Source organism: Nyctibius grandis, chromosome 8, assembly GCF_013368605.1.
Source record: "Nyctibius grandis isolate bNycGra1 chromosome 8, bNycGra1.pri, whole genome shotgun sequence".
In the NCBI taxonomy this organism is placed as follows: domain Eukaryota; kingdom Metazoa; phylum Chordata; class Aves; order Nyctibiiformes; family Nyctibiidae; genus Nyctibius; species Nyctibius grandis.
The window spans coordinates 2,353,322-2,366,325 of NC_090665.1; the positions used below are offsets into that span (position 1 = coordinate 2,353,322).

Here is a 13,004-nt window from a genome sequence, read left to right on the forward strand (position 1 = left end):
AATGTAATGGGATCAAAGCTCATTGTAGCTCTATAGAAAACAGATTTGCTTGGGTTTTCGTGGTGCTCTAGTTTAGGGCACTTCAGCACTACCAGAATAATATGAAAACATACGTACTGTATGCATTCACTTTCAAAATCTTACTAGCTTTTTTATATTTGTCTAATATCTAATGTTAATTTAAAGGATAAATTATGTTAATTTTACAATAGTCACACAATTTACTGTCCTGAATTAAAATAATGGCTTTAATGCTAAACACTTAAATTATTTTCAAAGCTTCTCTTTGTTGACAGTTTAAAAGAGAAGGAAACAAGGAAAAAAGGACACACACTGCTATTTAACATACGACCAGCCCTGGACATCAAATTATTGTAATCAACTTTCATTAAGTTCAAGTCTGTATCTTTTTGAGAAAAAAAAGAATAGCAACATGTTAGCACAGAGCTCAGTATTTTTTAGCCATAGCAGCACACACACAGTTGTTTTAACTGGGGTGGCAGGTCAGGAGTAGTTGTTACACTTACAGAATGTTTTCCTTTATTTTCTATAGATATTAGGCAATATTCCCCAAATTTCATTAAGTTTTCCAAATGTTTTTTATAGAATTTCCAGCAAAATTAGACATTCCATGCAGCAAGCTATGGAATATAAACAAGCCATGTATAACAGAATCAGTCAAATATGCAAACTACCAGTCTAGTAAAATGGCCACAACTCATTCTGTAATAAAAGAGAAAGTTTGTAGAATGTACATAATTATTTAAAAACACAAACTTACAGATTTATGCAAAGAATTGCTTTCATTACAAAGCATTTGCTATGCATAGTGATGAAATCAAGATAAAAGTAAATGAAAGGGCAAGATTTAGCAGTCAAACAAACATCAATTTATTTATGAAAACTGATTGTAGATAAACATCACCAGAAAAATAAATGTTTAACAAGAGTAGCACTATTAATTTGGAAAATAACAACCATGAAAAATCAAATCAAACTGATCAATCCCCATTAAGGGTAAATAAATCATTAATGGAAGAAAATCTAAAAGGCCTCCCCAAAACAAATGCATAAATACATTCAGTGTTATTAAAATATAAAATTGATGCCCATCTTTGCTAACTTTTGTTGGCAACTTTAAAAGGATTGATTTGACCACACTGTTTAAAGTTTTTTATCCATTATCCTTCTACAGTGTCCCAGGCACTGGGAAAGCAACCTGCCTTTGGAGCAGATGGGTATGGTCCATTTTCTAAGATACTTATGTGGGAGTGGAGAGGGGAAGGAGGAAATCAGTGAATTTCAGTCATTCTTACCATCTCTTAGTGTGTAAATATTTTGACCTGATCAGTAATGTCAAGGGAAGCATGCAGAGCCACAGGAAATAGCTTAAATAAATGAACTTTTTAAGCACTGCCCTCCATCCAAGTGATGAGATTCTGAAAAGCTGTGAACACCAGGAAGGCTGAACCCTATCCATCAATACATCCAGCTTTACATTTCAATATATATACACTTTAAAATTAATCTTAGCACTCTCTGCAGGATTAATGACCACAGGCACTAAAGCAGGCAACAAATTCCAACATTAAATATACTGTTTAGTATTCTGTAGGATAGCCATAATAATTTCTTTTAGATACATAACGCTATCGGAGCAAAAGTGATTTTTAAATGAAGAAATAAAACTTCTAAAAGTTACTATTATATTAGTAGTTTTCTTTTTTTTAACATGAAACTGCTAGAACAAAGTATCCAGGTGGAAGGAAAAGGAGAAAAGAACATACACTAACAGAATTTAATTTAATTATGTCCCCAAACTGAACACATATGCTAGAGAAGAGTTAATGATATATATATCGCCTGATGGCTCCCTGAGGAGCAATTTGCCAATACAGCTCCATTACATCAGACATAATAAAAATGTCTATGTTGACCAGTAAAAGCCAGGTCTGGTTCTCTTCAAACTCCATCACTCTGGTGGTATGTGAATCATTCTTCCTTCTCCCTCAGTACCAGCAAAGCTAGTTCTTTAGTAACTATTTATATTTAATAGCAGGAAAGAAACTTTCATGAAAAATCATGACTTTTGAAGATGATAAATTAACGTTGCTAGCTGCTAAACAGACAAAAGCATCTGGCACTAGCTACTGGACATGTGTCTGGTTTTTTTAAGAGTGGAGTAATAAACCAGGTAAAAGAACCCTTAATTTTATGAAAAAATAAACCTATCTGCATTAAAATTTCCAACAAAGTCCACAAGCCTGTTTAACATTAAATGCTGATTAAAAAAATTACTGGTTTTCAGCTAGCAGGAGTTAGAACCATACTTATAGTAAATTATATTACATAATAACTAGCAAGAAAAACAGTAAGGCCCTGGGGAAGAAAAGCTATATGCTACAAAACAGCACACATGACAGCAGAAAAAGAAATCTAGTATTTTTCTTCCTCTTCTGCTGCACCAGTCTTTGCCACATTTAAGCATAAATCTACACTGAGTGCAAAATGCAATTTAAATCGTTGGCCTCACCCACACAAGAACCTATTTATTTCAGTTTACCACTCGCTGATACAGCTCAGTGATCCCAGCGCTCAGAAAGGAGATGGAAAGTGGGTGTGGAAGAAGAGGGCATGGTTTAACGTGCTGTTTTGAAAAGAAAATACTAATGGCTAGTCTGATTGTTTAAACCAATATATGTTACATACCATAGTCCCAACACAGCTGTAATTATATGAATATAAATTGCCTTATACAAATACACCTTATTTGGCTATATTCCAAATGAATACACCAACGAAGGTAGATGAAACTGCATTAAATTAATTTTAATTGGAGACCAAGTTGAAAAAAAACCCCTAGGTCAGCAACAAACTGGTAGTAAAGCTTCAAGTAAAAAAAGAAAAAAGAAAAACAAACCCAAAACATATTTAGAAGCGCAGCCAAGCAGATCAAGAAGGCAATATCTTAGTCAGATGCACCCAGTAGAAAGGTGCTGGAATTCATGACGAGTTTTTGCTGTACACATATATCCTCAGGAATGTTTACTGTGTATCAATAAATTTGTACAATTCCACATCTGCTCTTTCTCAGAGTTGTTACTTACCCCAGTTTTATCACATAGACGCAAAGTATGAAAAGATCCCACAGCAAATAATTCACCATCCACAGCCCAGGCAACGGATGTTATAGGATATTCATGGGGCTGGGAGCTGTACAGTAGACGCCCATAACTGTCCCAAACCTCAAAAAAAATTAAATATATATGTATATGAACATAGTTTGGGCGTACCTTTACTTATTCTAGAGCTATCCTTTTCCCTCATTATCACAGAAGTTGCAGAAATACACAAAAAGGCACTGAAATAGAGAGTGTAACTACAAAAATCACATATATTATAGTCCACTTTTCATTAAAGGTCATTCCTAATCAATATTGGTTTGTTTAATGCAACAGACTTTGCTTTGTTCCTATGGCAAAATGTTACATGATTCTGTATAAAATATTTTGAACTAATGAGTTTTGTTTCCTGCAAATTACTGCAATTCTGTAAAATAACCACAAGGTTTATTCTATTTGCACTCGTTTCCCTACAACACGAGGCACCTCTGCAAATTTCCAGACCAAAGAGATTTTCTCACTGGTTGAAGCCAACAGAATACCAGGAAGCCGATTCACAGGGTGAAGTAATTTGATTTTAACACTTTTGTAATTTTTTTTAAATTTCTTAACTGTGTACATTTTTATCACAGCCATTATATGCTCAGAGAATTATAGAACTAACATATGATACAATTAAAAATAAGTTCCTACTTAAGGGAAGAAATACAATATGTGCTTTCCATTTTGGAGGCAGAATATTCTAACCAAAAAATTCCCTAAGGGATTCACACTAATGCTCCTGTAACAGAAAACAGTAGCCTTATCTCCTGTAATCTTATATGTGATTACTTTTTTCAGTATATGTCATAGTTTATATTATTTCAAGTAATCATTTATGTATTTCTACATATTTTCCTTCAGGAGTTTGTTTCACTTGCATTTTACCTATTGTTATTCTGCCATATTTTAAAAAAATTCTAATTTTATGCTACTAGACAGGGCAAGATGTACTTACAAATAATACAACTTAGGGTAACAAGTTTTTCTTGAAAACTGAAAGACTTCTCATTTAATTTTGAGCTTCCAAGTATTATTAAAATTAGAAATGGTCAGAATGCCTAATATCTTTTTCGGTCATTTAGTTTCCCCTAAAAAGTTAATCAGTACTCACCTTATATTTACAATCTTCACCTGCAGAAAGAATAAGATCATTAACTGAGTTCCAGTCAGTTTTTAAGATAAGTCCATCATGGGCTTTCCACTGAAATGGAAAAAAATAAAATACAGATTCAACAAATCTGACACCTTCTATTTGTAATATTTGAGCAGTACACATGTTGCATGGAAAAATTTAGCACAGACATTTGAAGTTTGGCAAAACTCCAGATAACTGAAACAAGTTTTCACGTGGAAGTGTGACACAACCTTAATGTATTAATGATACCTGCAAAATTTTAGCATTTGGCTGAAGAGGTTTAATAATCAGATGCTTCCCTGAAGTATAGAGAACTTTTTCAGAATCAGGTCCCCAGGCTACTGAGTACACTGGTGTCCCTGTAGACAGAACGAAAGAAAGAAAAAAAACATTTCTGATGACTTATCTGATCAAATTATGCAGAAACTGCTATAGTCACTTCAAACTGGTTACTTGAAATCATACACCAAAATTCAGGAGTGTGAGAAAGCCAAACTAGGGGCAACCATTTGTCATCACAGGGGAGGTTCAGGTTGGACATCAGGAAGAATTTCTTCTCAGCAAGGGTCATTAGCCATTGGAAGGGGCTGCCCAGGGAGGTGGTGGAGTCACCATCTCTGGAGGGGTTTAAGAAAAGCCTGGACATGGCACTTAGTGCCCTGGTCTAGTTGACAGGGTGGTGTCAGGGCAATGGTTGGACTCGATGATCCCTGAGGTCTCTTCCAACCTGGTTGATTCTGTGATCCACACTTGTCTGACTGCAATTATGGCCACGTTTACTGGTTCACTTCATGTTTTAGACAGCCATAGGACCAGCAGTGAGACAGACACAGCCCAGAAAGACAACTCTGAAGACATCAGCTCATGCTGCGTACCCTTCCAACACTCCTCAAGGAAATAAACATACATCAGGTGAAGTCCTGGCAAATTCCCTTGAGTAAGCCATCAAACACCTACCACTTTCAATGGGACCACTCTGAATTTAATTCTGAACAAAACAACTCTATGCAAAACAAATAATGAATTATTGTCTTGTCCAATCCTACATCTGGGTTACTGAAAATGTGTATGACTTTACTACTGCTATAAGTATCTCCTTTTCTCATATTGTACCTATCAGTTTTTTCAATGCATCACTTAAGACCTACCCATTTGATTGCAAGGTCTACCCAGCAGACTCCGATGATATTTACCACTTGCTTCTTCATTTCATGTTCTCTCTAAAACCACCTTGTGGAAGAATTAAAATCACCAAATTTCTTCTATTATAAGATTTCTTCTTCAGTCAAATCATCTTCATAACTAGACAATTTTGTTTCTTCAGCATAACTGAACCTCATGTATATACTCCTAATTGTTTGTGTTTCCTCACTCTTAAAATAAAAATAAAAATCTGACCAATTTATTCCAAGATACAGTTGAGCAAAATAAGATGAGATTGTCCTTCTCACCTTTGGGTCACCTTTCATCTTTAAGGTGCTTCTCTCTCACCTTGCTGTACTGATCCCCTGGCTCACGGTTAACCAGGACACTGCAGATTCCTGCTGCCCTTTCCATTTGTACAATTTTCTCTTTTATAGCAAACAAAGCCCTTCATGGCCAATTTACTTTTAAGGTCTATCTGCATCGTGGCATCTTTCATTCAGTATTAAAATGTTAAATCTTCACAACTGATCAGTCCACAAAGGCAGCCTTCAATGCCCAGCTGTTAAATCTTCAGATCTTCTCTCTTGCTACCTGTTTAGTTTGTAGACACTTCCTACAAATACCTACAAAAGCATTTCATGTTTACCTTGAAATCCCTGCACCTACAATACAATTAAATCCAACGCTGAGACCACTGACTACGATGCTGACCAAGAACTAATTTAAAACCAACAAATATTTGTATCAAAAGGAAGCCCAGCAAGTCAGCTACATGGCCCACCACGCCACCACCCATCATTTTAATACTGTGTTTTTAATATTGTATCTTTCTCAAACCTCATTAGCTCTTGCCATTTACTATGCTATTCATTTGTGAAACTTTTTATAAGTGAACAGTTTTACACAACTCCAGAAAATGAGCAGTAATAGTTGCATTTTATATTTACATAATCTTTTACAGTCTAATGCAATTTTATTCATAATTGTCACTTAAGAGAAACAGAAAATCAACACGACAACAATCATCTTGGTTCTTACCAACTGACACCAGAAAAGATATTGGAAGGGGCTGCCCAGGGAGGTGGTGGAGTCACCATCTCTGAAGGGGTTTAAGAAAAGCCTGGACGTGGCACTTAGTGCCATGGTCTAGTTGCCATGGTGGTGTCAGGGCAACGGTTGGACTCGATGATCCCAGAGGTCTCTTCCAACCTCATTGATTCTGTGATTCTGTGACTGAACACAAACCTGGGCAGAAAAAGCTTTGTATTGCACCAAAATTATCCTTTTTAAGATGTTTCGGCTCCATAATTAAGCCTCTAACAAAACACACATTCTTGTTTTGCTGCACATATAAAAAAAACCAAACATCCCATACACAAGCAACTTAGAAAGCAAATGACAACAAATAAAACTAGAAGGAGTGGCCTGCAGACTTCTCAGATATTTCCCAATTAGTTGAAACATTTTTTTTTCCAATTGAAAACTCCAGAATGATGTATCTAGAATAAAGCTGACTGCTCTGTTTGAAAATCATGTCATGTTGCAGTTTTCAAATGACCTTTTTTGAAAATAGACGAAAGTTAAAAATTGCATGGAAAAAGCATCCAGGAAAAAAAAAAAAAAAAAAATCAGACTTGCCAACTATGCAAATATTTTCCATAGTACTTGACAGGATTAGTCTCCCCTGAAGAAGAAGAATCAAAGTATTATGCTGCTTCATTCCTTGCAAATAAAACTAAGAAAATTAAGTAAAGAGCATGTCCAGGCATTTATTTCTATCACAGCAAAAGCCCTCTAGCAAGGGACAGCAAGTTTCAGCTTAGTCTCAACATGACAAGACATGGAAACAGTGCAGATAAAACTGCAAGGGGGGAGGCTGTACAAGTCCCTGTCAGAGCATTCTTGTTACTTTTTGTAAAACTTGCTTCTCTATCTTCTGAAATCGGAAAGAGAAGGCTTATTTCAGGCATCTGACTTCATATTCTCACTGGCAGAAGTGAATCCCAGAATACCAGAATCAATCAGGTTGGAAGAGCCCTCTGGGATCATCGAGTCCAACCATTGCCCTGACACCACCATGGCAACTAGACCAGGGCACTAAGTGCCATGGCCAGGCTTTTCTTAAACCCCTCCAGAGATGGTGACTCCACCACCTCCCTGGGCAGCCCCTTCCAATGGCTAATGACCCTTGCTGAGAAGAAATGCTTCCTAATGTCCAACCTGAACCTCCCCTGGCCAAGCTTGAGGCTGTGTCCTCTTGTCCTATCGCTGGTTGCCTGGGAGAAGAGGCCGACTCCCACTCCACTACAACCTCCCTTCAGGTAGTTGTAGGCTGCACTAAGGTCACCTCTGAACCTCCTCTTCTCCAGGCTAAACAACCCCAGCTCCCTCAGCCGTTCCTCATAGGTCAGACCCTTTGAAGACACGATTCAATGGTCTAAGCACCTAAGCAATGTGATGCACCCAGGGTACTCTACAATATCCTTGTGGAGCTTACAGATACAACACAGGACCTGGAGGAGATCATCTCCTTCTCGAATAGGTTTGGAGGTTAGGCAGAATAGCCCAGTGAACCTCAAATGGCACCAGCAGCACATGTACATTAACATAACTGAATTGTACCTCAAAATCCTAGAATCATAGAACGTTAGGGGTTGGAAGGGACCTCTGGAGATCATCGAGTCCAACCCCCCTGCCAGAGCAGGACCAATCTAGGGCAGGTTACACAGGAACGCATCCAGACGGGGCTTGAAAGTCTCCAGAGAAGGAGACTCCACAACCTCTCTGGGGAGCCTCTTCCAGTGCTCTGTAACCCTTACAGCAAAGAAGTTCTTCCTCATGTTGAGGTTGAACTTCCTGTGCTCCAGCTTGCATCCATTGCCCCTTGTCCTGTTGCAGGGCACAAGTGAAAAGAGGTTGCCCCTTTCCTCTTGACACCCAGCCCTCATCTATTTATACACATTGATCAGATCCCCTCTCAGTCTTCTCTTCTCCAGACTCAAAAGCCGCAGGTCTCTCAACCTTTCCTCCTAAGGCAGGTGTTCCAGTCCCTTCATCATCCTCGTAGCCCTCCGTTGGACCCTCTCCAGTAGATCTCTGTCCCTCTTGAACTGGGGAGCCCAGAACTGAACGTAATACTCCAGGTGAGGTCTCACCAGGGTAGAGTAGAGGGGCAGGAGGAGTTCTCTTTGAGAAAGAAGAAACCTCAGAAAGAGCAACTGTTACAACCTAGATGTTGGTATTTGACAATTTCATAATTTTAGAAGAGGAAAATGGAAAGAAATTCTCCTAAATTCTCAGAGATATGCACTTCCTAGGGAGTCATGCATATTTCAGCTGATAATTACGTATCAAATTGATCAAATTAATTAAAATTGAGCAAACAAAACATTTTTTGTACATCTATCATTTATGGTAATTAAAAAAACGCAAAAGGCTTAAGAAATGCTCTTAAAGGGTAAAATTTTCAAAGACACTTTTGGCATATTAAGTTCCATTTCAAAAAATGACTCAGCAACATCTTTTTATGGGAATATTTTGATGAGATTTAGATACTTAAGCAACTGAACTGCTATATCAACTGTCCTAACGTCATCTAACATCTTACCTTTTAGGCCCTCAAATTTTCTCCCTGAACTAAAAGCTGGTTTTATTATGGCCACATTAATTCAGCACAAGAAACTTGCTTTGAGCTCCCAAGTGTTCAAACTCTCAGCTGAGACCTGGTGTCATTGCTCCTGAATATTTCTGTACTTCGTATATTTTCTTTTAGGAAGGCATTTATTTTATGCTACACAGAAATACAGAATGATGTAATTTTTCTTTTTAACTCGTCAACCATTACAGGAGACAACTCACAGAAACATACAACATATATAAAGTAAATCTGGCACTAGCTGTTTTCCTACTGGCAGCAATTTATGTTGAAAACGACATAAATTCTGTCACCAGCTGTACAGAAATTCTAAATAAACTAATTTTTGTCCTGCTCTAATGCTGATTTAACAATCAGAAGACTTTTATATTTAAACCAAATGTTTAACTTTTTTATGATGGCTGACTACTTAACCACAATTTCCAAGGCTTAACAGCAGGAGCTAAGTTAACTCATTTCCTTCTGCACTTAACAAGAACTTGGTTGGGAAAAGACTGCCAACACATTGCATTGCTGTGGAAAGAAAAATTCAGCAGAACAAACTGCAGTGAATTGCATTGGTGATAAACAGCTTCAGGAAAAAGTACTCTCTGAGAAAAGAGGTGAGAAAAAAGAGGGTCATTAGCCATTGGAAGGGGCTGCCCAGGGAGGTGGTGGAGTCACCATCTCTGGAGGGGTTTAAGAAAAGACTGGACATGGCACTTAGTGCCCTGGTCTAGTTGCCATGGTGGTGTCAGGGCAATGGTTGGACTCGATGATCCCAGAGGGCTCTTCCAACCTGATTGATTCTGTGATTCGACTCTGTAGGAGACTTTGAGGGTTAGAGAGCCAGTGGTTTATGAACCTCAGCAGCAGCAATTTTCGATAGACATCTCAAGAGAGGCTGTGCAACTGCGGGCTCAGCACAGGTCCTACTAACCACATGTTTGGCCTGTTAGTTAGTGCAGGTGGCACCACTGACACTACAGACTTCACCTCAAACAATCCGAGTGTTAGAATCTACAAAGCACCATAACAATTTGTGCTTAAAGCCATCTTTTCTTTCAACTGCGGACCTTCAATACTTTATACATCCTACTCTTCATAATTCTGTGGCTCTCTCCCAAGGAACACGGACACTTTGAGCACAGCGTCATGCTGCAATGTCTACATCACAGAATCCACTGAGAAATCCTGCTTTAAGCATAGTCATGTGGGTTACCAAGATATACCAGCGAGATCCATGAAAAAAAAATTACCTCATCAAAACATACCAGTGCATCACGTCAGCTGGAAGCCCAAAGGATTGCAAAAACGGTATTTTTTTAAAAAGCTTTCAGTTGAAGGAAAAAGATGAACAAAAAGAAGACTATTAAGATAATCTAAGGATGAAGAAGTGAGATCAGGCTCAAAGAACAATGCAGCCATAACAGCAGTATTACAGCTTGAGGCTGAATGCAGTAGAGGCTATGGGGTCCCACTACTTTATTCCATGCATTGGCATGATGGAAGGACGTGCAACCAGAGCCCTCCATCCAAGTACTGAAAAAGCTAAAAATGTATGTTTATGTTTTTGTACTGAATAAAAATCCAAAGATAGAATAGGCATGTGGACCGTCATCCAAAGATAAGAGCCTGAAAATTTATTTCTAATACAAAGAGTGGAATGAGGAGAAAGAATGTTAGCAATGGGAATCCTTTCATTTCTCAAGGACATGATAAAGGCAGCAAAAAATTAGCTCAACCATGATATACCTCTTAAACAACATAATTTCTGCAGAATTCTATCCTGATCCCAGGTATGTCAGTAGCTTACAGAGGGGTCTGTGGGAATCTGATCCTATAAATTCAAAGTTTAAAGGGTTTCTGAAACTCACAGGATCTTATCTTAAAACACAAATACAAGACAATTATTCCATGGGGAGTAACCTGTACTTTTATACGGTACCAGAAAGTCTAAGAAATCAATGAAAATTCAGCTTGTATATCTCAAACTAGAAACATCTCTTACTTTGTAAGCTTCATCAAACCTCAGGTAAGTACAGTTAAACATAAAAAGCTTGAAACATATCAACTGAGAAACAGTGAAGTGTGTGCTACAACTTTTTTTTTTTCAAAAATTATAGTTCAGTTGGCTTATCTTTTTACATTCTAAGCATGAAAAAACATAACATCTGAATATGAACTTCCTTAACAGAATTGAAATACATTTTGCATTCACTCCTGTGGTTAAAATGCCTTCAACAGGTTGAAAGAATTTAGATAAATTGTTTTAGAAAGAGATAAGGGTCTGACATTTAACCCAACCCCAGGTGCATGTGGTTTCTAAAAAATGTCAAACTGTCACATGATCTCAATGTACGAAGTCTGAAAAACAAAATCTAGCTCGGTATCTTCACTGAAATAGTACAAAAATGTTAGAAATTATGATTATGAAAAATAGCATTTTAAAAATATCAAACATCATTTGTATAAATATGTATTTGCAGCTTACACTGGTGCACTTTACAATAATATAAAAAAATAACTGGAATGCTCTAGTATGTATAAAACTGTAGTTACAAAGTCAAGATCAAGGTTAGGTCTCCATGGCCCCAGTTCAACAATGAACTTAAGCACAGGGATCGTTTCACTTCAGTAGGACTGTTTGCATATTCTAAATTAGTTACTGCATTAAACAGATAGATGAAGCAAGGGCTGTCAAGAGTTTTAAAGTTCAGAGGAACTAACCTACACACACTTCACATCTTTCAAGCATTCTTGCAATGCTTTTAGAGATTTTTTTTTCAGTTTCACCATAAGAGTCCGTGGCTTGGTATTAAAAACTCGATTTTTTAATTCTTTAGCCTCTCCAGAATCCTTAGGGTGGAATTGAAACTATAGTCTAAAAACATTGCAATAATACTTTTAAATTGAATAATTTTTTTTAAAGATAATCATATTATTAAAAATCCAGTTCCCCCTGCATTCAACTATGATTTACATTTAATTTTAGTTCAGTTTATCTAGGCCTTAAGATCCTTAAACAAACCATTACCGCCAGATTTAGGGTCTGTTATTTAAATATATTTCGTAATACCCCAAATTAAACAGTTCTAATGGAACTTTAAGAAAATGAACTTACCTTGCTGAGCTAATGTGGATCTCAACATTCCATTTTTAGACCAGATTTTCACTTGGCCATCTTCACCAACTGTAAAGTTAGCGCAGAAATAATCATCTCAAATGCAATAATAAGTCTAACAAACATGGCACTTTTATTTATTTAGGAAATACTAAACTAAGTCCAGGCCTTCTTACAGGTAAATATTGTTCATGTAGTCCTCCTAACATGCAGACAGCATATTAAGAAAAAATATTTAAGTCTGTTCTTCTGCTATTATCAAGCCTCCTCCTCTCCTGGAAATCCCTATAGTCGTCTTATGTGAAGCTGCTCCTGGGAAGAGAAAGCCCATCACTATTTAAGTATCCCAAGTTCTGTATTTTCTATTCAGCATTGCTAGAACTTTTCATCTATCTACAGTTCAATGGCCCAGAAGCTGATTAAATGAGTCTCCGAGGAGTCCGGAGAGAGTAGGAGCAGATTTTATGTATTAAACTGGAGGCTTCACAGTTGATAAATGGTGAAACTGAAGATAAACTGAAGGCTCCACTTGGAAGGCTTAAATTTTATAACATAACTGCATGTTAGCAAGAAACTTAGTCTACTTATTAAAGCTTGAGTTCTTACACACTATACAGCATAGTTATGTATGCATTAAGAGCACAGCTCTCCTAGCATGCTATCATATTTAAAATGTACAGCTCTGGGCCTTCATTTAGGCCTCCCAGATTCAATTAATGAGGAAAAAGGTGCATTTGGACACTTAATGACGTTTTTCCATTCAAAGGTAATTTACTTACCAGATTTCAGGCTCTTATATCT

The 13,004-nt window shown here is 37.3% G+C and overlaps 1 protein-coding gene across 8 annotated transcripts in view; it reads right to left on the bottom strand.

Annotated features, from left to right (window-relative positions):
* The window catches only part of IFT80 (intraflagellar transport 80), a 59,419-nt gene that overhangs the window by 33,551 nt on the left and 12,864 nt on the right, over positions 1–13,004 (bottom strand). For all 8 annotated transcript variants that reach the window (XM_068406569.1, XM_068406571.1, XM_068406567.1 and 5 more), the window contains exons 6-9: positions 12,204–12,272; positions 4,549–4,658; positions 4,276–4,365; positions 3,108–3,245 (exon numbers count right to left, since the gene is read on the bottom strand). In XM_068406569.1, the coding sequence (XP_068262670.1) occupies positions 3,108–3,245; positions 4,276–4,365; positions 4,549–4,658; positions 12,204–12,272 (407 nt within the window). The remainder of the gene's footprint in view (positions 1–3,107; positions 3,246–4,275; positions 4,366–4,548; positions 4,659–12,203; positions 12,273–13,004) is intronic.